The sequence below is a fragment of the Sceloporus undulatus genome, chromosome 2, assembly GCF_019175285.1.
Source record: "Sceloporus undulatus isolate JIND9_A2432 ecotype Alabama chromosome 2, SceUnd_v1.1, whole genome shotgun sequence".
NCBI lineage: Eukaryota > Metazoa > Chordata > Lepidosauria > Squamata > Phrynosomatidae > Sceloporus > Sceloporus undulatus.
Genome location: NC_056523.1, coordinates 167471571 through 167497237, shown reverse-complemented (window position 1 = coordinate 167497237; position 25667 = coordinate 167471571). Strand labels below are relative to the sequence as shown.

At 41.9% G+C, this 25667-nt stretch overlaps 1 protein-coding gene across 2 annotated transcripts in view; it reads left to right on the top strand.

The window, feature by feature from the left end:
- The window catches only part of FIGNL2 (fidgetin like 2), an 87326-nt gene that overhangs the window by 6525 nt on the left and 55134 nt on the right, over positions 1-25667 (top strand). The window contains exon 2 of one of the 2 annotated variants that reach the window (XM_042449210.1): positions 8391-8505. The exons of the other annotated variant lie outside the window; for it this stretch is intronic. Within the exon in view, the coding sequence (XP_042305144.1) occupies positions 8451-8505 (55 nt within the window). The 5' untranslated portion in view covers positions 8391-8450. The remainder of the gene's footprint in view (positions 1-8390; positions 8506-25667) is intronic. 2 annotated transcript variants of the gene reach the window in all.

Below are 25667 nucleotides of genomic sequence, written 5' to 3'. Positions count from 1 at the left end.
GAAAAGAGCCAGCAAAGTAACAGAAGAGGCCAAGCTGTCTTTGGGTACCAACACGTATTTAATGGTCTTCCTTTGAAAAAGGGTCTGAGTGGCCTCAGATCATTCTGCCAAGTAAGATGGTGACCTAACAGACCATGTAGTCTCTCTTCCTCTTAGCCTCCAGCCTTTATCTGTAATGAGTAGATATTCTGCACATGCCCAGGAGTCCAGGTCCTGCAGCCTGTCCCCAGGACCATCTTCTATTGTGATGCTAGGGCCTTCCAACTTCATTCCTTGCTTTAACCCTTATTGCCCCAGACCTAGAAGAAAACCTGGTGACCTCCATAAGTGAGCTCCCTCTGTGGGTTTTCTATACTCTGCTAGCACAACACAACAGAGCCTTTGGCAGCTTCACACGCACACACCAAGAATAAGCTATCCAAAGAATCTTCAAGTCTTAGTGGCTTGTTTTGTTTTCCTCTACGTTGTTGGATTCTTGCCTTTTCTTAGAACTTGTGTACAATAGTTATGCTTTTTCTCACTTGCCTGTGCCTTTACTTGTTGTATGCCCCTTCTTTTTCTTAGGAGAATCTGGTCAAAATGGATGAAGCTTCAGGATGCTCCTAATGGGTCCCTCTTTTCTTAAAACAAATTAATAATAGAAACTGCTCATAGTGGTAGAATCATAGAATCATAGAATCATAGAGTTGGAAGAGACCACTAGGGCCATCCAGTCCAACCCCCTGCCATGCAGGAAATCTAAATCAAAGCATCCCTGACAGATGGCCATCCAGCCTCTGTTTAAAGACCTCCAAGGAAGGAGACTCTATCACCCTCCGGGGGAGTGCATTCCATTGTCGAACAGCCCTTACTGTCAGGAAGTTCCTCCTAATGTTCAGGTGGAATCTCTTTTCCTGTAGCTTGCATCCATTGTTCCGGGTCCTGTTCTCTGGAGCAGCAGAAAACAAGCTTGCTCCCTCTTCAATATGACATCCTTTCAAATATTTAAACAGGGCTATCATATCACCTTTTAACCTTCTTTTCTCCAGGCTAAACATCCCCAGCTCCCTAAGTCGTTCCTCATAGGGCATGGTTTCCAGACCCTTCACCATTTTTGTCGCCCTCCTTTGGACACACTCCAGTTTCTCAATGTCCTTTCTGAATTGTGGTGCCCAGAACTGGACACAATATTCTAGGTGGGGCCTGACCAGAGCAGAATACAGTGGCACTATTACTTCTCTTGATCTAGACACTATACTTCTATTGATGCAGCCTAAAATAGCATTGGCCTTTTTAGCTGCCGCATCACACTGTTCACTCATGTTCAACTTGTGGTCTACTTGGACTCCTAGATCCCTTTCACACGTAGTTTCATTCAGCCTGGTGTCACCCATCCTATATCTGTGCATTTTATTTTTCCGGCCTAAGTGCAATACCTTACATTTCTCCGTGTTGAATTTCATTTTGTTAGCTTTGGCCCAGCTTTCTAGTCTATTCAGGTCATTTTGAATCTTGATCCTGTCCTCTGGGGTATTAGCTATTCCCCCTAATTTGGTGTCATCTGCAAATTTGATAAGTATGCTCCCAATTCTGTCATCCAGGTCATTGATAAAGATGTTGAATAGCACTGGGCCCAGGACAGAGCCCTGTGGGACCCCACTGGTCACTTCTCTCCAGGATGAAAAGGATCCATGGTGATAAGATTTGAAATATAATAGGAAAATTATTCTGGGAGAAGTGAGTTTGTTATTCTCTTTATTCCAGAACCACTTCCCCAAATTAAGACCTCTCTGTTCTTTTAGTGGGGGGGGGGGGACAACAACCATAGATAGGTAACACATAATGAAAAAATGAACACTCCCTCGGTAACAACTAGCATGGACCTGTTTCAAGTTACGAAGCATCATGAACCATACATTTAAGTTGTTTAGCTCAACAAACTCAGGAGCAGAGGCTGGAAGGGTTACTTTTGAGGGTGGAGGTGCTTCCAGAATGATTTAATCAGAATCTCTTCGATTGAGGGATTCCATGATTTTAACTCCAAAAGTAACTTTTCCATACTCTGCTGACCATGTTAGTAGTTTGTGAGTTGGTTCAGAACAACATATTTTAGGGCTGATGATTCAGAGGGTTGGCTACATCTTCCTTGCTCTCTTCTCCAACCTAGAGTCCATTCAACTGTACAGTTATTGTATTATTATTCCTCTTGGACTGAAATGGTTCTGTCTTATGGAGTACCAATGTTTTTAGTTGGGTCAGAGACACTGGAGCTCTCTGGCTGAGAACTCTAAATGCTACTTCCTAAGCTACAGAACCCAGCTTTCCAGAGGGAGTTGCCATGGCAATCCAAATGGAACCATGGTGTTATAATTCTGTAGTGTGAATGGCCCCCAGTATCCTTGCTTTAATAAGGATTTAACACCACTGAATTGGGAAGGTGAACTAGAGTGCAGGTGTTGCTGGACTGGGAATAAAGTCAACTGGTAATAGCACTGATCTCCTTTTAGAAAATGGGCCTGTGTTAGTGGCAGGGACAGCAAGTAAAGCTTTGTTCTCTCTGCAGCCGCAGCATCTGCAAAGTGTCATCTGCTGGAGTTATTCTGGGTGGTGAATGGCCTGGTAAATCCAGTCTGTTTTCAGAGCCAGAGATAAGTTCTGTCTGCTGAGATGAATTTACCACCTACTTAGCAGATGAAGTTGCTGTTTTGGGATGGCTCTAGGAGAACTGGCCAACTGATAATTTGATGCATAGGCAGAGTGGGTGACAAAGTTTGCCTTGACCTGTTTTGGCTAATGCACAAAAGGAAGAGAAGATGGCCCTTTCTGGAGAACTGGAAGTGCAAGCAGTTCTCAGGGGCTGAAGGCCAGCCCAGAGAAGTGAGTCAGTACAACTTGTGGGATGTGGGACATGCCCTATTGGCCTTTCAGGAGTTGGTCTGAAGCAGAGCTTGGAAACAATACTTGTTTGGACTGAAGCAGCCAGAATCCACCAATCAGAGTATCCAGGCTAGCTGTGGAATTCTGGGAGAAGTAGTCAAGTAGCTTTTCTGAGCTTTGGCCTGAAGCCTGGTGCCTGGGCACAGCACCTTTTGGGAGCACCACAGAGCTCCAAAACGTCATGACTCTCCTTTACCCCACAGAGCTTTTCTTGTGGCCTTATTGACATTTTGTCCAGACCTGCTTAACTTGTCTCACTTGCTTTTTCCTGTGACTATATAATATTCCTCTTCCTGGTAGCAGAATTTGGGCAAATCAGAATCCAGATGGAACAGCAGGAGACTGATACTTTTACATTTTTAAAGAAGGTAACAGAAACGATCCAAGGTGGAGGTCTTAAAACACATCTGAACCCCAGTTCTGGAAGGAGGGGCCTTATATTCCCCTCCTCACTCTTATTCTGAACTAAATGCTCTCTCTTTTCCAGCTGCTGCCTGCTTTGGAAGGAAAATAAAGACTTTGCTAGCCACAATAAGAATTCTTTTCCTCCAAATGATTTCCCCCCTTGATTTCTTAAATTTCTAGCACTGCAGAAAGTGAAACATCAAAAATTATTCCATGCCAGGACACTTGTATTTGTTATATTCACATGTCCTTGCCTGGCCTAAAACACCTTAGGCAAGTCACATGCTCTCAACCTCAGGCTGAATAAATCTAACCGCGAAAACCCCATGAGAGGTTTGCCTCAGGGTCACCATAAATTGGAAACTATTTGAAGGCACACAACAACAACAAACACCAAAACAACTAAAATGTTTTTTTTTTTTTGATGTTCAACTAAAAGTTTACATTATTGCAGTGCCAGAAATTTGGGTAATGAAGGAGAATTGAATGGGGGGGGGGGATTTGAAGTCATATTTGGGAGGGGGCAGAAGTCCTGGTCCTACATTCGTGATAAAGTTGAAAAGCAAACGTTTTGACAGCAATCCTTGATGCCACTTTTAAAAAAACAAGTTCTAAGGAGCCCTCGGCTACTCAGAAAAGGCTTTGGGGTTGCCTATCTCTGCTCTAATGAATAAGAACCCACCACCTCTTTAGTCATATAGCAGGTGGGATGCAAGTCAGTGCACAAGATTATGATCATACATCCCTCCAATACTGAAAAATCAGTATTGGTTGCCAGTTGTTCTAGGATCAATTCAGAGTGTTAATTTTAAGCTTTAAAGTTATAAATAGCCCAGGGAGCCTGGATACCCCACTTGATGCTCCAAAGGGCCTCTCCTAAAGATCTTAATCATATTCATACTAAGACAACCAGCCCCTCAAACGGCCAGGCCCCCTCTGCACCAAAAAGAACCCAGAGAAAACAGGTTCTTTTAAGTCCGTGCGGTGGTCGTCACAAGTGCATTGGTGCACTGTGACGCATCAGTGATGTAAGCAACATGCAACGACATCTATACGGTGCACGTTGCTTATGTCATGATGGTGGAGACCGCCATCATGGCGCTGCTGTTACATGCTAGAGTTTGGGAATGTGCAGTTGATGTGCACTCGCGACCCCTAGAATTGGCGCCGGCATGCCACTTCCTGCCCGTCTGTCTCCTTACTTATTAATATTACTTGTTATTTAAAGAGTGACACTCTAGTAACCTATTGCTAACATGATGTTCCTAGTTGTTACATTAGCCTTTTTTAAATAAATCATTGTTATGCCCTTCATCCCCAAAGGTTATATATTACAAGTTATTTATGATGCTTTACTTCCAAGTTAGTGAGCATGCAGGTGTATGCATAAGACCCTTATAGCTATTGAGCTATAGATAGCAGGATTTCAAACTATTGTTGGTCTCCTTATTGTTGTGTAAATGAAAAGAATACACAAATGGTAATTTCAAAACTGCATGGTGTAAGAAATGAATCCGTTTAACTAATAAGTGGTGCAATCCTATATTTGTCTTTTCAGAAGTAAGTCTGATTGAGTTCAGTGGGACTTCTTCACAGCTAAGTGTGTGCAAGGATTGCTGTCTGAGTCTCTCATGAGTCTTATCCCACTGTAGAGGAGGTCACACAATGTGCCTCTGCATGATTCAGTGCTGTCGCTCAACCTTGTTTCAGAAACTTAATTCTGTCCCATCTCAGCATCAAGTGTGACTAGATCATTTGGTCTGTCCCATTGTAACTGCAGCAGACATTACTTGCTCTCTGAGGAGGCTGCCTTTTGCCTCACTGTGCAAGGGCTTTTTGTGGGTATGTCTGCTTCCAATCAGGAGACCATGGTTAGAACTGCCATTTTTAAAGAAATATAGAGGATTGACCCCTGATGTATAACTCTTGTTTGACTGGCGTGTAACCATAATAAATATTATTATGCATGTAATTCTTGTAAATATTAGAGTCAAATATGCCTGCAGTTTCTTTTTTTAAAAAAATAATAGTCCAGGTTTTGAATGTTTAGGAAAGAGTTGTTGAATCAGTCCACGCAGTGCAAATATTTAAATTAACAATGGCCTTGGCTCCTGATGAAATGTAAACTGTGGTCTTTAATGCTTCACCAGGTGCCCAGCTCCTGTTTTAAGGCAACAGGATGATTCAAAGAACCTTTTGATATGTCCTCTAAGCCAGTAGTTGACAGAAGTTTGGTCTGCATTTACTGCTAATTCTTAGGGTGTTTTGCCATAAATCAGCAAGAATTTCTGATTTCCAGCTGTTTAAAATAACAGTGAAAAATGACTCCCCTTTCCTAAAGTATACTGTTGGGAATACTGCTGAAGTATACGGATTACTTTTTTTGTGTAGAAAGACTGTGGGGCCTAACCATCAGTTCAGTTCTCTAAACAAATTCCCCAGGTCTCACTGTGGTTTTTCTTTATTTTAAATTCTAAGTGTTTGTCTTGTGTGCCAGGCTCTGACTGGTAGACCTCAGAATACTGGTTAAAAAAAATCCCAAGGTAGAAGAAGGCTATAGGACTCAAATATCCTAAAGGCCCCAGATCCTATCCCAGAGCTCTGGTTAGTATTTGGATAGGAGATCCATAGGCTATATTTCAGAGGAAGTAATTGGCAAAATTACCTCTGAATCTTCCTTACCTAAGAAAACCCTAGGAAATTCTTGGGATTGCCACAGGTTGTCAGAGGATTTGGAGGCACACGTGCTTGCACACACTCAAACAGATGAAGGCATTCGCAGTGAACTGCCATGGCTCCATCCTATGCCATCCTGGCATTCGTAGTTTTGTGAGGTATCTAGAACAGATATTTGAAAATGCTGCTGGTCCTCCTATTGTGGGTTCCATCCTCCCTACTTAGGTTGGCGGTTGATCTCCCTTCAATTAAGGCAAAATTTCATAAAGTGGTTATTCTTTACAGGAAATGTCTGGTGCATGGTTGAAGGCAATTTGGCAAAATGTTGTTTTGAAGAACAGCTTTCTCAAGGTAGATGGGCACATTTTTGGTCTTCTCTGATTCTATTTTGAAGATATTCAGATTCCAGTAATCAAGATGGACAAGCTGTTGATCTGAGAAAAAAAATCAAGCTTGACTCCTATGATAATGTGCTCACTAACTAACAGCAAGTGTTTTCTAGCTGGTATAGCCAGTTCAAAGGGGAACAATATTTCCAACAATACATCCATAACTTAACCTTTGTCACACTTAGAAAAGTCTTTATTGCCCTTCATTTTCAGACAATGCCAACAGCCTACCTGGATGGAAGGTATAAAGGGATCCCTCATACATAGTGGCTTTGCATCACTGGTTAGGGAGAGGTGGAAGATCTATCTTTTCTATTGCCCTTTATTGAGGATCCTAGGGGACATTTCCTGGGTGAGCTTTTGAAAGCAAGGGTATCAAAGTTTTGAAAGCAAGATTGGTTGCAGCTTGACATTATTTGTGATCTGCTGGCAGATAGCTCTAAGCCTATTTCTCTTAAGGTTGCTGATTTTGCTATGGCTGCCCAAAAGATATGTAGTAATTTATAAAAACAATAATGATGAACTATAAAAGGGACAAGATGGAATGGTATGTCAGTTTGTTTTGCTGCTGATGTCCTGCTGTCTGACCTGCTAAGGTTTCCCCTATCTCTGTTTATAAGTTAACAAGTTACTGTCCAGTGAAATGTATAGTTGTTGTTCGTAATATTTTATAACGGTCATTGTGCCTTATACAAATAAATGGTGGTTGTTGTACTTTTGTTTGATATTCAGAATTCTTTAGACCACTGATTTGAATATAGCATTAGAACTCTTTGGCAGAGATTTCTTGTCAGGGATGATGGGAGTTGTAGCTCTTCACCTCTGAGTCACCCTGACTCTCACATACATGTTTTATTTCATTTACTGTATATCCCATGTTGCTTTTTTCTTGACATTTCTCACTAGTTCACCAAACTACAAATCCCATGGCACCATGGCAGTTACAGCAGTGTCAGTGGCATAATTGTCTAGGGCGGATACCCTAAAAGTATCCCCACCCCTATTCTAATCCATTATGTCAATTATTACAAACAATAAGAGAAAGAATTTTTTTGGATGCTACAGGGAGTTGGCCAGATGTGGAACTATGTATTGGGGAAAGTCCCATACCAATGTAGCATCGTTTCCCATTGCTCAGATACTTTTATGGACTTGCTCTGAAATTCAGCATTGCCTCTCTTTCTGCTTGAGTTTTAACCTGAAATGTATGGGGTAGGGGGCCCAAGTTGTGAATGGCAGTTGTGGATGATGGATAGAGCCAAATTAGGCAAAGAAACATCGTGACTAGTGCCTAGCAAGAGCATTTGAGCGCAGACACTTCTTCACCTCTTTATCAGCTGCAGAGGGCCCAATAAAAGCCATCTTGCATTACTTTACTCTCAAGGATGAGCACAGCAATAATTTTCTCTGCTAATATTTGCCAGCTGAGGCAACACTCTGTGCTTCTGATGAAATGGGCTGCAGTCTACAAAAGCTTATGCCAGATAAAACTGGTTAGTCTTTAAGGTACCACTAGCCTGGCTGTTGTCTTTGCTGCAACAGGCTAACAGAGGTGCGTTACAGACACGCCAAAGGGGCATGCTAGGGTTAGGAAGGGTGTGTTAGGGTTGAGAAGGGGCGTCCCTTCCGGACGCCCCTCAACCCTAATATGGACCGAGTCAGTACAAAATGGCAGCACCCATTCACATGGGGGGTGCCATTTTGACATTGCGGAGGCATAGCATCCAGACATCGCACGGCGGAGGTGACACCGTGGGTGTGCGACTAGCGCCTCGCGGCACCACTTCCGGGTCGCAGAAAGAAGCGCCATTTCGGCGCTTCTTTCTTGCTACACCCGGGAACTGCACGGTTTGGCTGCTGCAGTTCCCGGACGTAGCAAACGGCAGCGGCGGCAGAGTGCCCTTCTTGGGAGCTCTGTAACGTGCCAGAGCTAATTCCTCCCCACATGCAGAAAATCTTCTCTGCTGAGTTCTTCCAGTTTACTTCCTTTGGGTCTCTTAACAGGCTGAGCTATTGAGGATTATACTTGATTCTGATTTTCTTTTGCTGGATCACTAGAGTGCCATGGAAATCCTTTATGACCATGAAAAGAGCCTCGCAGGACCAGACCAAGTTCCATGTAAGTCCAGTATTCTGTTTCTTTCTGTGGCCAGTCAGATGCCGCCAAGATGTTCATAACCAGGAATTGAAGTCAACAGCCTCCCCACATTGTATTTCCTCAGGAGCCAATATTCAATGGTAGATTGTCTTTAGACATAGAGTATTTTTTAAAACTATCCTCTGCATATTTGTTTAAATTTTAAGCTGGCTTCTGTAAATTAATCATGTGTTATTTACATCATAGGTAGCAATAAAGCACCAGTTTTACATGTAGGAGGCTCCAGGTTCAACCCCCTGAATCTATAGGTAGGGTAGGAGAATATGTTCCCAGAATCCCTGGAGAGCAATGAACCTATAAGACCCTGTATCAGAAATCTACCACTGCACCTTTACCTGCCTTGAATTTCTGCCCATCAGTTTAATTGGTGACTCCCAAGTTGTAATATGATAGGTCCATCCCTTCTTTATATTAAAACTTTTTTAGCTCAATAACACTTATTTTAAAAATTTGGTAACTTATGCATCTTTCTTCTTTCATAATTTTCATTATTCATAATTCTATGTTTCCATATAAAATCCTGCCTTCATGCCCCTCCACACTTAAAAAGCCCCCAGTGTGTTAATCTTTCCTTATTATGCCTTTATCACATATATTATAGTCCATTTTAACTGTCTTGTAATATCTGGGGTTTGCAGTTTAGGGAGGCTCAAATGTTCTCTGGCTGAGAATTCTAAATCTCTCTCCTCAGTGTAGCATAATGGTTTAAGCACTGGACTGCAACTCTGGAGGCCAGGGGTCAATTCCTTACCATGAAACCCACTGGGTGACTTTGGACAAGTCACACTCTCTTAGCCTCAGGGGAACGCAATGGCAAACCTCCTCTGAACAAATCTTGCAAAAAAATATATACCTATGATAGGGTTGCCTTCGGGTCCATATAAGTCGGGCATGACTTAAAGGCAGACAACAACAAAAACAACAAATCGCAGGATTCCATAGGATGTTTTGCCATAGCAGTTACAATTGTATAACAGTGTAGTGTGATAAGTTCGTTAGGAAGATGGTCCTACCCCCTCATCATTCTGGCTACTTTTTTAGCTCCGTGATTTCCTTTCTCAGAAGAGACAGCCAGGACTGGACACACTTCCCAGTCTTATGTCCTGTCATCAGCTGCAGTTAAGGGTGAGTTAAACAGGACGTGCTGCTAGGCTGACTTTCCTCAGACAGTATAAGACCTGGTCTCCTCTTATCAGGAGATATTGATCTTTATTGCCCCATTTAACCCCCTCCCAGCTTGGTTGAATGGCTTTTTAGATCATGGAGCAATAAACATTGCCTCTTCTTCTCATACAGCTGTTTCCTTAAGAAGATAAAGTTACTTTTAAAAACTATATAATCTATCCTTTTTCATGATTCTCCAGCTTTGCAGGTTTTCCTGGCTGGCTGTTGCTCTCTGTTGTATAAGGCATCCTGATCTGTGCTATCTTTTATATATATATGGTCAGCAATTGGCTTTTGTATTGTCAAAGGTAGAGTAACCACTGCTTCTTTTTCTACCTATGTTTTGATGGATGCACAGGCTCATTTGATTATAGCAGGATCTTAAGCCTGCTTATTTGGAGCCTGTAGACATCAGGGGAGATTGTTCCCTAGCAAATATACTTAAGATTGCAGCCTTGCCCAGCAAGAGGGATGTACACTCTTCCAGATGTTGTTAGACTGCATCTTCCATTTGCCCTAGCCAGAATTGCCAATGCTGAGGTATGCTGGGACTTACAGTTCAACAACATTTGGTAGGACGTGTTTTGTTCACTCCTGATCCACAAAGAACTTCCCTTGGCTGCTATTCTAACCAAGCTAACTCCATTAATGAAGCGGGGCTTACTTCTGAGTACACATATATAAAGCTATTCTGTGTATCTCCCTTTTAATATTGTCTGATTTTGAAGTCAGGAATGCCTCCAGATGGAGAACACTTAGTGTTTACAGTCAAAAGTTGTGCTGCTCTTCTCTCTTTCCCTCACTTAGATATATTTTTGTTCTAGGAGAAAAGGTAGAAAGAACAGAGGAACAGATGAACATATTTACAAATGGAAGTCATTGTAGTCATCTAGACCCCCTTGGAAAAGAATTGACAACTAGGCAGGGCAATTGTACAAGAAAAGCTTCATCTGGACTTCCCAAATTATCAGGTTTTTCTTTTTTCTTTTCTTTTCTTTCCATCCTTAAAAAAAATCTAATCTATTTTTTTATTTTTAAATTTTTATTGAACTTACAAAACACAGACAAACATAACACAAATCCTACTAATCACAAAGACAATTTACATATAAAATACTTTACCTTCTATATATTAAAACCTATTATCTTTACAAGTAAACTTGTCTCGTACCCATCCTTTCTCTTTTCTCCCTTTCCCTTCATCTCTCCATTCCTTTCATTCATTCCTTTCTCCTCTTCGCTATACAAACTTTCCTCACTTACACTAACCCTCTTCCACATACTAGTGCTTTCTTGTTTCGTCATCCTATAAATCATTCTAACTTCAAAAACATACAACATTACACTAACTAAATATACAATCAATTCCTATCTCTAACTATACATCCAACATAAAACACAGACCTTCCTATCTTGTACACGGGAATAATATTTAACATTTCATTTGTGATCCTTGTAATCCACTTATTTATTCACTACTGTCTGCATGCTACATATTACTAAGTGCTTCTAAGAAAGAATATTTTCCTAATATTTCTTCATGGCCATTTTAACATTTTTAACTCTGTCATATTAGTTACATTTACTTAAAAATATTTTAATCTATGAAGCCTTCTACATAAAGTTCCTTTTCTTCTTGATGTAAAAAAGTTATAACACTTTCCCATTCATTAAAGAAGTCCTCCATATTTTCGTCGTTTAATAATCTTGTCAATTTGTCAATTCCGTCCAGTTTGTAGATTTTATCTATCCATTCTCCTACATCAGGGATGTTTTCTTCTTTCCATTTTCGTGCCAATACAATTTTTGCTGCAGTAATCAAATGAAAAATTATTCTACCATAATTTTTCTCTAATTTGTCATCCATTATATTAAGTAGGTAAATTTCAGGTTTGAATTCCATTCTAATTTTTAACATACTCCCAATTAAATTATGAATTTCATGCCAATATTTTTGAATCTTCGGGCAAGACCACCAACAATGAAAAAACATTCCTTTTTCTTTTAAACATTTCCAACATTTGTCTTTTGTTCCATATATTTTAGCCAATTTATCTGGTGTAATATACCACCTATAAAACATTTTATAATACTTCTCCTTAATATTTTGACTTCTGGTATACTTTAAACATTTGTTCCACGTATATTCCCATTGATTTAACTCTATGTTATGCCCTCTGTTTTGTGCCCAGGTTATCATATTATTTTTAATTACATCTTTTTCTAGTTCTATTTTCAATAAGAATTTGTAAAGTTTGGAAAGTAAACCTTTATTTTCTAATTTTAATAGATTCTCCAGTTCTGTTACATCTTCCACAGACTTCCCCTCCCTGTGATCTGTTTTGAACCTTTCCTTTAGTTGCCACTTTAAATACCAATGGATTTTATAATTTTGATCACGAAATTCTTCTTCAGTCTTAAATCTGTAAGTTTTCCCATCTTTTACTAACAGGTCTTTATATTTTAACCAATCCTTTACCAGTCCTTTCTCTCTCCATAAAAATGCTTCCTTTGGAGAGGTTTCTAATGTAATTGGTTCGCCAATTTTTTTTCTCACTGTCTTCCAGATCCATAATAACGGCTTCCTTATACAATGATTATTAAATTCCTTGTCTATTTTCTCTTTATTATAATATAAATAAGCATGCCATCCAAAAGTTAATTTTTCTCCCTCTAATTTCAATAGTTTTCTATTTTTTAATTTTAACCAATCCTTAATCCAAACCAGACATATCTAATCCAGTCTAAATAAAAATAGCTTTCAGTTAGACCTAATAAAAAATCCCATGCTATTGCTCTTTGAATTTTTATCTCTCTTAAGAGATCAATCTATGTACTATTATTGTATTGTTTTTTTTAAAAAGCATGCTGTGATTCAGCCTCAAACCTTGGCGGGTTACAGACCGCCCATTTGGGGCGGGCTGCACCCGCCCCTTTCCCCGGTGTATCAGGGCCTCAGCTGCCAGAACGGCAGCCACTGAGGCCCTGATCCGCCACTTTTCAGGCTGCGGGGAAGCGGCAAAACGCCGCTTCCCCGCAGCCTGAAAAGGGGTGTCCTTGGGGCTTGAAGCCCCAAGGACACCCCGCAGTGGTGAGGAGAAGGAGAAAGGGGCCACTTGGCCCCTTTCTCCCTTGCTTCGCTGGGTGCAGCCGTCTGAAGGCTGCGCCCAGCGAGGCAAAGCAGCGCCGCAAACCAGGAAGGAGCTCCGAAACGGAGCTCCTTCCTGGTTCGCAGAAAGGGCGCACTAAGCGCCCTGGCGCGGACCGACGACATCACGTCCGCGCCGCCCCCCCGTATAGAGGCGGTGTGGTCATGATGTCGTCATGGTGGCCCCCATGTGGAAGGGGGGCCGCCATTTTGTACGGACTCAGTCCGTACTAGGGTTAGGGGGGTGCAGAAGCACCGCACCTTCCTAACCCTAGTACGGACTGACTCCGTACTTTAATGGCGGTGTGTAACCCACCCTTGTCTCCCTTCTTATTCCTGAGTGTCATTTTCTTTACTTTCCTTCTACATTTTCTGCAAACATAACCAAACATTAGATTGTTTCTAGCTCTCATGGTCTTTTGGAGTGGGAAATGCTTTGAGCCATAATTTACCCATTTGGAAATAATCTTTCATCCTGGACAAAGGGCACTTTTCTGTGAAGAAGTTTGCATCAGTAATCTGGAAGCCAAAGCAATAAAAGACTGTCATGTTTGTGTAACTGGAGGGGAGGGGAAACTAGCCATACTGAATTCTTTATAAAAAAATAATGAAATTTCAACCTGTTTTTTAAAGAAAAAAATAATGCCACTATGCTGATTACTCTCTCTGACAACACGACATACAAAATTAGTTTTAATGTAAAGGTGAAGCGTATATGTGCTCCCCTAATTTCACTGGAAGGAAGGTGTGATTTAAAATGTAATAAAAAATTGGAAGTGGGCTTTTTGCCCCAGTCCAACCCAGGTATCACACAAGCAAACTTTTCCCACCCCATATTTACACATAATTTAGGTTCATGAATCTATGGATGCAGGATAAATATGGTGAAGTAGTTGCATTTCTCTCAATAATCAAAGAATGGATGTGGCAGGTATCAGAATGTCTGGACCAGGATTCTTTGAGCTCATAAAGGTGGGTAGAATAACGTATGTTCTGCTGAAGAGTTCTATGATTTACTCCTGATCTGACCCATGTGACATTTTTTCATAGCCACAAGAACAGAGAATAGATCCTTTAATATAGAAAGAAAAGGAAAAAAGATATGTTTATCTGGAAATGTACTGTAACTAAGATCTGCACAGAATGCATGCCTATGGACCTGTCTGCAAGGACCAAATAAAATGGCCTTCCCCTGTCCTTTCATCAGAGGGTCTTGGATGGTGCATAGCCCAAACCAGGGGTAGGCAACCTTTTTGAGCCGGGGGCCGGGTTGCTGTCCCTCAGAAAACTGGGGGGCTGGAGCTGGGGGGTGGAGCTTCCACCCTCCAGGGGGGGGGGCACGTGCTGGGGATGGAGATTCCACCCTCCAGGGGCGGGGCCACATGCTCTGCCCCCGGAGTAATAATAATAATAATAATAATAGTTCCAAGCATGGAAACTACTACAAAACAATTCAAAAGAAGGAAGAAAGCATGCACACTGTCTCAACCAAGAAAGGCACAAGGTGCTGAGAGGGGATTTTGCACAGAGAACACCAAGAACTCCTTCCCGGCTTCTGAGGGGCCTCGAGGTCCTCAGAGGCCGGGAAGGAGGAGGGGGACATCTGCGCGGGCATCCTCGCCGGCTCGTTCCCGGCTTCTGAGGGGCCTCGAGGCCCTCAGAGGCCAGGAAGGAGGAGGAGGACAACCACGCGGGCAGCTCTGCCAGCTCCTTCCCGGCCTCTGAGGGGGCCTCAGAAGGAGAGGCCTGGGGCCGCGCGGGCCGTGGGAGGAGCCCGCAGAGGCCCAGCCGGCGGTGGCGGCAGGACTGGCCTGGGGCTGGTCCTGCTGCCTTTGTGGGCCGGATGCATCCCACAGGCCAGGGGTTGCCGACCCCTGGCCCAAACCCTCAGTTCTGGTGCAAATAACGTGAACATCTCCAGCCTGTCCAAGGTGACCAGATGTCATAGCTGCAAAGGAGGGCAAGGCATTGTAAAATGTACAACATTCAAGAAAAACATAGGATATTACAAAATAAAAGCTAAAAACACTAGCATAAATATAAATTCATGCTTCTTAGTAATGCTCAAAACGAAGGACATTTTGGAATTCCTCCTGGACCAAAAGTTGAAATATAGTTGAAAAAGAGTTGAAAAAGTTGAAAAAGAGGACATCTGGTCACCTCGAGCCCATCCAGTACCAAATCCAGGGTGTATCCCATTTATAACAGATTTTAAACCCTAACCTTTTGCTCCGGATCTTCCAGGAAGATCCAGAGCCTTCTGTTGCAATGCTGGGGGTTGTTTGGAATGTGTCCCACTTTGCCACCTGACATGGCAGCCGCTGCAGCAGGTCACTTGTTGTGAGGTTAGAACAAGGTGCTCAACTATGTGATTGATGCTGGGTGCCTTGTTCTGCCTCAGAGGGAGTGACTCGCAGCAGCTGCAGCTGCAGCAGGTAGTGGGGGAATGTCAGGGGAGCTCCAGAGCCAGAATACTCTGGGCTGTTTCCAGAATATTCTCACCTGTGCAGACAGGACCTACTTAAAAAAAAAATCCTTCTCTTAGTATATAAAAATACATAGGGGATGCTTTTGGCATCTTCTTCCTTTTTGTCTTCTCTGTTTCTCTCATCCCAGCATGTGATGGAGGCTGCACGTGTAGAGTTATCTTGTACACATAGAGAGGGGAATAATGGGAAAGATGGGGGGAAGTGTGTGGGAGAGGAAAGTTATCACAGAAAGAGGACCAAGTTATTGTTTGTGTCCAAGGATGAAATCCACCTCCAACAAAACAGTAGCTCTGATGAGGAGCAGCAGTGTGGCAGGAGCAGTCTTGCTGAGCTGCACAGTGTAATTTGTGATTTAAATGTATGCATTTCAGTGATGGTGATGATTGCTTTCATGATTTTGTCTCCGTTCTCCCCCCCCCCCCATTATTTCCTTAAATAGAGGTTTTGTCAGAATATTCTGTGCCTAATTGTATTATTCTTTCAGTGCTTCTCTCAGCTCAAACAGTCTTTGTTGTAGGACATGCTTTTAAGAGAGTTTGGTGCTAAATAGATGAGTGGATAGGGAAATAATGATGGAATAATGAGTGGAATGAAGCATTCTTTCTGTATGTGTGTGTGAGAGAAAAAGATAGAGAGACTGGAAACCCTGAATGTGCATATAGCAACATAGGCTGGAGAGGTATAGGATGCTTTGTAATTGACAGGTAGAGGAGAGCGGTACTTGACTGCTTGCTAGACCCCTAATGCTTTTTAAAAAAAAATGAATGGGATAAAGCTCCAGTAATTGATGGCACCAGGATTAATGGTTGCAAAGATGTGTAATTAAAGGGCCAAGGGTGATGCACTGCTAACCCGATCAGTGCAACAGAGGTTAGGAAGGTTGAGTGTTTTCAAGGTGATGTGTCTTCTCAAGAATCACAGCTTGGGTGGGAACTTTCAGTGTCCATTCTGGTTGCCTGCTCCCATTCCACAAATGAACGATGCTGATAAAAGCAAAAGAGCAAAGAGAGAATTAAAAAAAAGATGCGACCAGTGATTATCAGTCTCCATCCCCCTTCAAAGCACAAGCCTCACATAAAAGTGTTTATCATCTTTAAATGAGAGCTGAGATTCTTGGGTACTTCAATACTCTGTTCTGTTACCACATTCTGTGATTCCACTCCATCCACTCACACACACACTTGCAGAATCACCATAGCATTCACTGTTGCTGGTTGGATGAGGTTGGGATGTGTGTGCAGTCTCTGTAGCTTTCCCACCAAGATTCTCTGCACTAGCAAGTGTGGCCTAAATGGTGGGGAGGTAGAGTTATAGTTGTCTGTTGGGATTCCATCTCCTTGATCAGGTGACCTATCTCACAGTCCACAGGTTTTGAGTGTGTATATCTGAATGTAGGTAGTCAGGACAGAACAGGGATTCCATTGGTGTACTGCCCAACCTTCTAACTCAACAGTTTCCCATCCTGAGAAAGCAGTAGTGGTCTCTCAGTTGGTGTTGGCTTTCCCTTGGCTTGTGATGCTGGAGGACTTCAACATCCATGCTGAGGCTGCTTTCTTAGAAGTGGCTCAGAATTTCTTGGCCTTCATGACAACCGTGGGTCTGTTCAAATTTGTATCTGCCCCCACTCATGCTACTGGGCACATTCTCCATTTTGTTTTCTGTGCTGGCTGGGATGATGGTGATCCGTTGCCATGGACCGATTACTACTTTGCTGGGTTTAGAGTCGCCAGGGGTAGGAGACCAATTAGGATTGTCCACCCCAAGAGGCTGATGGATCTGGATGGATTTCTGATGGATCTTGGAGATTTTCCTTTCACCTCAGCAATTCTGTTGATTCATTCAATGATTCTGTTGAAGCTGTGGTTGACTTCTGGAAGGGAGAGGTGGCCAGGACTGTGACCAGGATTGCACCTGAGTCTCCTGTGGAGTGGAGCCAAATTAGCACCCTGGTTTACTAGAGAATTGGTGTTGATGAAGTACTGTAAGTGTGATGGAGCCATGTTGACCAAAGACTTGGAGTGAGTCTGACCAAATACAGGTTAAAGCAATGGTTTTCAAACTGTTGGGTGGGACCTTTGGTGGGGCACAAGAGTTGTTCAAGGGTAACATGAGAGTTAAGGGCCCTAATCCCTCTTCCTTTTCTCTATTTCCCAAACTTTTTCTGTTCTGGAGGGGAAGAGAAAGGTAAGGAAAGTGCTTGGAGATTCTGTCTGAAGGAGGAGAAGGAGGAGAGCTGTTTGCTTACAAAATGTTAAAATATTAATATACATGGATGTGTGGACAAATGTATGCATACTAAACAAACAAAATATTTTTATTAATATACCATGTTGAGTGGGGAGGGGTGACCTCCACATGTAGATGTAAAGGGGGGGGCACAAGGGTAAAAGGTTAAACAACCATTGGGCTAAAGCCTATTTGAAGTCCATTGCAAAGCAGTTAGCAAAGAAATTACTGTTTTCGGCCACCATTGCATCTGCCGCCCAGTGGAACTGTTTCAAGTTGTCGGAGGTGTGTTATGTTCTAGTCCCTGAGAGGATAATACAGACTGCTCAGCAGCCCGTTGTGCAGAATCTGCACAGGATTTTGCAAATAAAATCACTCAAATCTGTTCCATCTTGGATGCCATAACTGATATAGTCTGAATGGATGTAACTTTGGCCCCCTCTTGTCCAGTAATAATGGATCCTTTTCAATTTGTACAGCCTGAGAATGTGGACAGGATCCTTGCAGAAGTTCGAGCAACCACATGTTGCTAGAACTTGTGCTCCTTGGCTGATTAAAAGAACCAGAGGGGGATTGACAGACTGGGTGAAGGGAGAAGTCCATGCCTAGAGGCAGTTGTAAGGCCTCAACTAAAAACGCTTTCCCTGGATAACTAACGGCCAACATTCAATTTTGGGACAGAACAATAGAACTAAGTAGTGGTTGTTTCCCAGCTCCAGAGATTCCTGGATGAAATGGATTATATAAATCCTTTTCAATCTGGTTTCAGGCCTGGCTATGGGACTGAAATGGCTTTGCTCACTTTTGTGGATGACCCTCATTGAGAATTGGACAGAGGGGGTGCTTCCTTGTTGGTTCTGTTGGACCTCTTGGTGCCTTTCTATACTATTGCCCATAGTATATGTCTGAGCCATCATGCAATGGATGGACCCCAGGGGCACTGTTTCACAGTTGCTCTACTCCTTCCTGGAGGGATGAGCCCATAGGTTTGTCTTGCGTTTTTGACTCCTTAGCCATTGGCCTGTGAGCTTATATCTACATGAATCTGATGGGAAAGTTTAATGTTCAGATGACACCTAAGTGTTGCTCCTTTACACCATATTCAAGGAAGCTTTTTCTATTCTAAAGCTATATCAGGCATCGATAATAGATTGAATGAGGGCAAAAAGTGAGGGTTAAGCCAGATCATGCAGAGATGGTCTTGGACAGTAGAAAGACAGATCAGAGATTTGTCCTTTGCTAGATAGGGTTACATTGCACCTGAAATCTCAGTTTTCCAACTTGGGTATACTTCTGGACTCCGCCTTGAACTTGAAGGCCCAGGTTTTCATTGTGGCCAGGAGCGCTTTTCACCCTATAGCTACATAATATTTCAATTGTACGCATTCCTGGAGGTGCCTGATCTGGACACGGAGACATGTGCCTTAGTTACATCCTGTTTGGAGTACTGTATTGTGCTGTATGTATGGCTGCCTTTGAAGTGTGTTTGAAAAGTTCATTGGTATGAAGAGCTGCAACCAGAGTGTTAACTGGGGTTAGTTACAGGGATCATACAATTCGCCTTCTTTCCTTCAACAGTTTCACTGGTTGATGGTTTGTTTCTGCGCACAATTCAGAGTGCTGGTCACAATCTATAAATCCCCATGTGGTTTAAGTCTGAGCTATCTGAAAGATTGTGTCTCCCTGCATAAGCCTGCCTAGACACTGGTATCCTCAGGGGAGGCCCTTTTTGGCCCCACCATATTCACAGCTACTGTTGGTGAGTACATGAGATATGGCTTTCTTGGTAAATGCCCGCAGGCTCTGGAATGCGCCCTCTCTCCGAAGGCTGTCCTTTCATTCAAAGATGAAGACTTTAAATACACATATATATTCTGACAAGCTTTTAGAACTGTTTTGAAGAAAGGGCTTTTAAGAAGGTGCTGGGTTTTTTAAAAATATAAATATACTATTTTAACTTATTTGATCATTTCATTATTTGTTTTCAAGTTGTTACAATACAGGTAGAGTCTTATTCAAAATCTTGGGAGCAAAGATGTTTTGAATTTTGGCATACTTGTATTTGCATATATGTACATAATGAGATCTCTTTCAAAAGCGACCCTAGTCAAAATACAAAATTCAATTATGTTTCCTATACACCTTATCCACTTAGTCTGAAGGTAATTTTATACAATATTTTCCAAAAATTTTGCACATGAAACAAAGTTTGTGTACACTGAAGCATCAGAAAGCAAACTGTTACTATCTCAGCCACCAGTGGACTTGTGTGTGTGTGTGTGTGTGTGTGTGTGTTTGGAGTATTTTGGATTTTTGGAATTCCAGATAAGGGAGGCTCCACCTGTATTACTGATAGTTTGATTCTATTTTAGGGTTCACATTTGTATGCTTTAATTATATTGTAATCATTTTAATTTGTAAGCCACCTTGAGTCTCACTCTGGGAGGAAGATGAGTATATAAATAAAGATGATGATGATGATGATGATGTAGTATTAATTTGTATCCCACTTTCCCTTCAAAATTGGGACTCAGTGGCTCACAATTTAAAAGGACAATAAAATTAAAAACAGAAAAAGTGAACATTAAAATCGAATCAAACTATTTACAGTATTAAAACAATTCACACCTCAACTCAAAAGAATAAGATGCAATTAAAACAATAAAAATAAAAAGCTCTTAAAAGCAGTTCAGTCAAAATGATACAGCACACCCGAGCCCATTCTTTGAAAATGTTATGTTTTAAAAGTCTGTCTGGATAAAAAGGTTTTAGATTGCTTATGGAAGAACAACAAGGAGGGGACTTTCTGGCTTCCATGGGAAGGGAGTTCCAAAATCTAGGGGCAGCTACCAAGAAGTCCTTGTCTCTTGTTCCCACCAACCGCTCTTGTGATAGTGGTGCTACTGAGAAAAGGATGATGATGATGGTGGTGATGATGATGGAATTATACTTGAGGGCAAACAGCAACAACAACAACAAACTCTAGCTGGGACAAACAATAGGATGATTGAGGGCTAGATGCTGATAGTTTATGAAACAGCAAGGGAGGGCTAGAACGATAATGAGCTGTTCTGGTTTTTCTCTTCTCAGAGACCAATGGAACCAGAGACTCATTGCAGCGAGAGCTGAAAATGTACAGACACAGTCAAATGTGCATCATGAATAAACAAAGCAATCCTTATTTTATGCCTACAGTTGGCAGGTTTCAAAATGATCTATAATATCCATGTGCTGAGTACAGATCCACCTTTGATCTTGTCTTCTCAAATTGCACAGATGCTTGCAAGGCAGTGACACTGAATGGAAATTGAGAAGCAGCTAGCAATTCTGCACTTGTAAAATATCCATAGGCAAGTATTGGCCTTTTGCTGGCATGCATATCATGTCATATGACTGTGTACCTCAGAGAGCAGGGGCAAGAATTTCATAAGTATAGTTGTCTTTTCCATGGATATCTAAGAGCAGGTGGAAACCCAATAGATGTAAGAAGACAGGAATCACACAGAGATGGTAAAGTAATGAGTTTGAGTTCCTAAAATGGTGCATGCTTTTGTATTATGTACACCTATATATTTGTTATCATGAAGATTTAGATATATTAGAATTCATAGAAACAGTTGCTTAGAAATAGTTGGGTCAGTCATATTTAAGTGTAACACTTGTTCTGTTTATCCAAAGATCTGATAATCTGTATGCCTTTTATTATTTTATATATCAGCTTATGACTTGCATTATAGATAAAGTTCTCAGAGGGAATGACATAAAACAAGGGATCTAGGACTAGTAGCAGACTACAAGCAGAACACAGATCACCAGTGTGATACAACAGCTAAAAAAGCCAATGTGATTCCAGGCTGCATCAATAGGGATATAGTGTCTAGATGGAGGGAAGTAATAGTACCACTCTATTTTGCTTTGGCCAGATCTCATCTGGAATACTGTGTCTGGTTCTGGGCACTGTAATTAAAAAAGGATGTTAACAAGTGGGATCATGACCAAAATTCTGAAAGGTCTTGAAATCATGCCCTATCAGGAGCAGTTTAGGGAGCTGTGTATATTTAGCCTGGGGATGAAAAGGGAAAGAGGGGACCTGATAACCATGTTAAAATATTTGAAGGGATGTCACATTAAGGATAGAGCAAACTTGTTTTCTGAAGCTCCAGCACAGCTCCTCCTCAGCCATTGATAGTACATATACTGACTTTACGAACACAGCTCCTTCTGAAGCTCCAGAGACTAAACCTTGAGCAATAGATTCAAACTGTTTAGATTCCATCTAAACATTAGGAAGAACTTCTTGACAGTAAGAGCGTTTTTTTGACAGTAGAACATGTCAATGAAAAGATACAGTGTGCCCTCTCCTTACACAGGGATCTGTTCCGGATCCTTCCGCATAAGGGGAATTCTGCGCATGCTGGAGCCGCATTGGAAGTAATGGGGCTTGCACCTGTGGCGGCACAGCATTGCAATAGTGTGCGCGTGCCATGGGCACATGCACCATTACTTCTTCTGGGACACGCGTCGGGCTCTTCCACTGCGGCTTTCAGCATATGCTGAAAGCCATGTATGGTGCACCTGTGTAAAACACGGGCGTGCTGTATTTAACAAGATTCAATGGTGTAGGCATTAAGCAGGTTTGTTTTGAGTGGCCCTTCCATAGTTGTGGCTTAGTACTAAAAAGCCCTCTCACAAAGAACCACCTGCCATATTTCAGAGTGATAGTGTGATAGGGGAGAATAATTTTAAAAATGCCAGTGTCTGCACAGGTCCTTGACTCAAATGATAAAATGACTATGATACTTTAGGCAGTTTGCATCCCTTTCTCTTATGCAGAAACTCTTTAGTGACCAGCTGTTGAAAATAGGTGGAAACACCAAATCATCGCTGAGCAGAGGAGAATGTGACCATTTTGCATCAAGGTCTTAATGTTCATTCTCTAAGGGAGCTTCTTCTATTGCAAGGAATGATCTTTCCTGTCTTTTCCTGGTGGAACCTGGAAACAAAAAGATTGCTTGGAGTTTGAGGATATACATCTACTTCATATGCTTACATACTGTCCATAGCATATCATTAGATTTCACTGCTGAGGTTGTATGTACAAAGGCTAGTTTACAAAGCTTTGTGCCACACATGGCTGGGAGAAACTGCATGCATTTTGTGCCAGATTTCCATGTAGAGACTGTAGTCTATGAGACTATGTAGAGATGCCCACCCTAATCTGTAAACACCAAGGAAAGTGTAATTTTGCATTCCTTTCTCCACTGTAGCTTGTGTATTTTGTGTACCTAGTTCTGCAGTTTTACCTAATTCTGCTTTTGTTGACTGATGGGAGCATCGAGGAACTCTGCAAAACTCTGAAACTCTGCTAGCTCAAGCCACTGGAAACCTTAATTGAGTTAAGCAACTTTTCCAGCTTCTGGGATGTAGGCAGGCTTGGCTCAGACACTTCCAATCATATGTTTGCAACAAGAAGTACTAGGGGTTTTCTTTTTCTTCTTTAAGTAAAATCAGAGATTTTTTGAAAATGGAGTTCTTTATGCTATACCAAGAGCCAGTGTGACATACGGTAGTGATGTAAGTACTGGACTATGATTGTGGAGACCAGAGTTTGAATCCTCGCTTGGGCATAGAAACCCATTGTATTACCTTGGGCAAGTCACACATTCTCAGCCTCAGAATACCCTGTGACAGGTTTACCTTAGGGAATAACTTGAAGTAGGAAACAATTTGAAGGCACACAACAACAACAACAACAACAACAAATGCTACACTGTATTCTGTGCTTTTCTGTATCCTTTTTGAAATTGCAGCATGAACAACTCTTGCTTTTAAGTAATCATCAGTAAGCACAGTTTGGACTCACTGTAATATACGTAAGAGTTTAATTCACAATAGTGCATAAATATTTGATGTTGGCTTTTACAGTCAAATGTGATTCAACGACATGTTTACTGTATTCCAGTATTTTTGAGAAGCACAAGGAATAATTAATAACTTCTCAGTGGTTTCCCTAGCACTTGTCTCTGGTGTTTGTTTTTGTTGGAGACAGGATGTTGAACTGGATACTGAGAGACCAAACTACTGTAATTGTATTGAACTTTCTGAGTGACTCAAGGGATGGTAATTTTTCAGTAAAGCACATGGTACAAAAATTCCTTCTGTTCTGACTCTGAAGATGCCCTCCTCCAACATTTCATAGGTGAAAAACAGGACACACGTGGCCAAGCAACATCAGAGTATGGTGAAGATGACAGAAGTCATTAATGAGGAAGAACACATGAGTTAGGAGAGGCTGTTGCAGTTTGCTTTTGCCTAAGCCAGGGGTAGGCAACCTGCGGCCTGCAGGCCGGATGCGGCCTGGCTAGGCCTTGGGACCGGCCCCAGCCTGGTCCTGCCACTGATTGCCGCCAGGGCCTTTGGCCTCTCGCACGAGGGGGCATGGTGGGGCAATTGTCTATAGAAGCCTCAGAAACATGCATTTATGTTAACATTTTTTAAAAAATCAGCAATTTTTTTTGTGTGTCCTCCAGTTTTTTAAAAAAAAGTGTCCACCATTTGAAAATTTTGTCCTACATTTGTCCGGGTTTATTTATTTATTTAATTTTTTTAAAAAAAATTTATTTATTTATTGGCTTTGGCCCCCCAGTTGTCTGAGGGACAGCAACCCGGCCCCCGGCTCAAAAAGGTTGCCTACCCCTGACCTAAGCCTACTGGGAAGGGTAAGACTATACCCCACTCATCTCTCCCAAATTAACTGAGTGCAAGTGGCCTTTGCACTTTGGTCTAAGTTTGCAACAGAAGTAAGTTGAGGACAAGGGGGAAATGTGGAAGGAAGAGAGAAAAAGGTGGCCAGTTTAAAAACAGATGAAAAAGTGGGATGACAGAAGATTAATCAGGACTGTCCCAGGAAAATTGAGACACATGAAGGGTATGTGTGAGACAGGGTTGCAGTGTTAGTGGCTAGGATGCGAGATCTGGACGAATAAGGTCTGTGTTTTAAACTATTGAAGGATTTATTTCTATTTGTATTTATGTTGAATAAAATACAAATTCTATCTTCCTGGAGTAGATAGCAAGCCAGTAAAAATAAAAACTATACTTTTAAACTCCCTGCTGAACCAAAATTGCCTAAAGCATTAGCTTAAAGGTGCTTATTAAGTAGGCTGCATGTATCTCTCTGAAGAGGGCATTGTATAATCTGAGTGCCGCAAGAAAAATGGGCTCTTCTTTCAGTGGTTAGGACCCATGTGGGGCTTGGGCCTAATTTTTACCAAGATATTAGATCTGTGTCTGGGTTGCACTGTCCAAAGGGCCTTTCACACTACTCGGTTGTAGTGCTGTGTTTCCAGTTTAACTGCCATGGCTCCATCATATGGAATCCTGAGATTTCAGTTTAGGGAGATGTAGGATCAAACATTGATCAGAAAGGTGACTGCAGTCAAGAAATAAGAAAACTGGGATTGGGAAGGGCAGCTATGAAAGAACTAGACAAGATCCTAAAGTGCAAAGATATACATCTGAGCACTAAAGTTGAAATTGTCCAAGCCACTGTATTCCCATCATCAGATGCAAGAACTGGACAGTGAAGAAAGTGGATAAGAAGAAAATCAGTTCATTTGAGATATGGTGCTGTAGAAGAGTGATTAGGATACCCTGGATAGCCAAAGAGACAAACAAATGGCTCCTTTAATAGATCAAGCCAGAAATCTCCTTGAAAACCAAGATGATCAATTTGAGGTTGTCGTACTTTGGCCACACCATGAGAAGTCATGACTTATTAGAATGTTAGGAAAGGTATTGGGGGGGGGGGGTAGAAAGAAAGGAAGACTACACACCAGATGGATAGCCAACTATATGAACTAAGGAGGAACTAAGTAGAGCAGTAGAGGATGGGATCTTGGAAATGTCTCATCCATAGGATCACCATGAGCTGGGGTGGACAAGAGGGCAGTTAACAACAGCAACAATTAATTATTACAAATTAAACATCTTCAACCATGCAACTCTTCTAGTCTCCCCCCCCCCTGCACCCCAAACTACAAGTCGCAAAGAAGGCAACTAAAGTGGTTAAAGTGGAGTCAGTGCTATAATAGTGT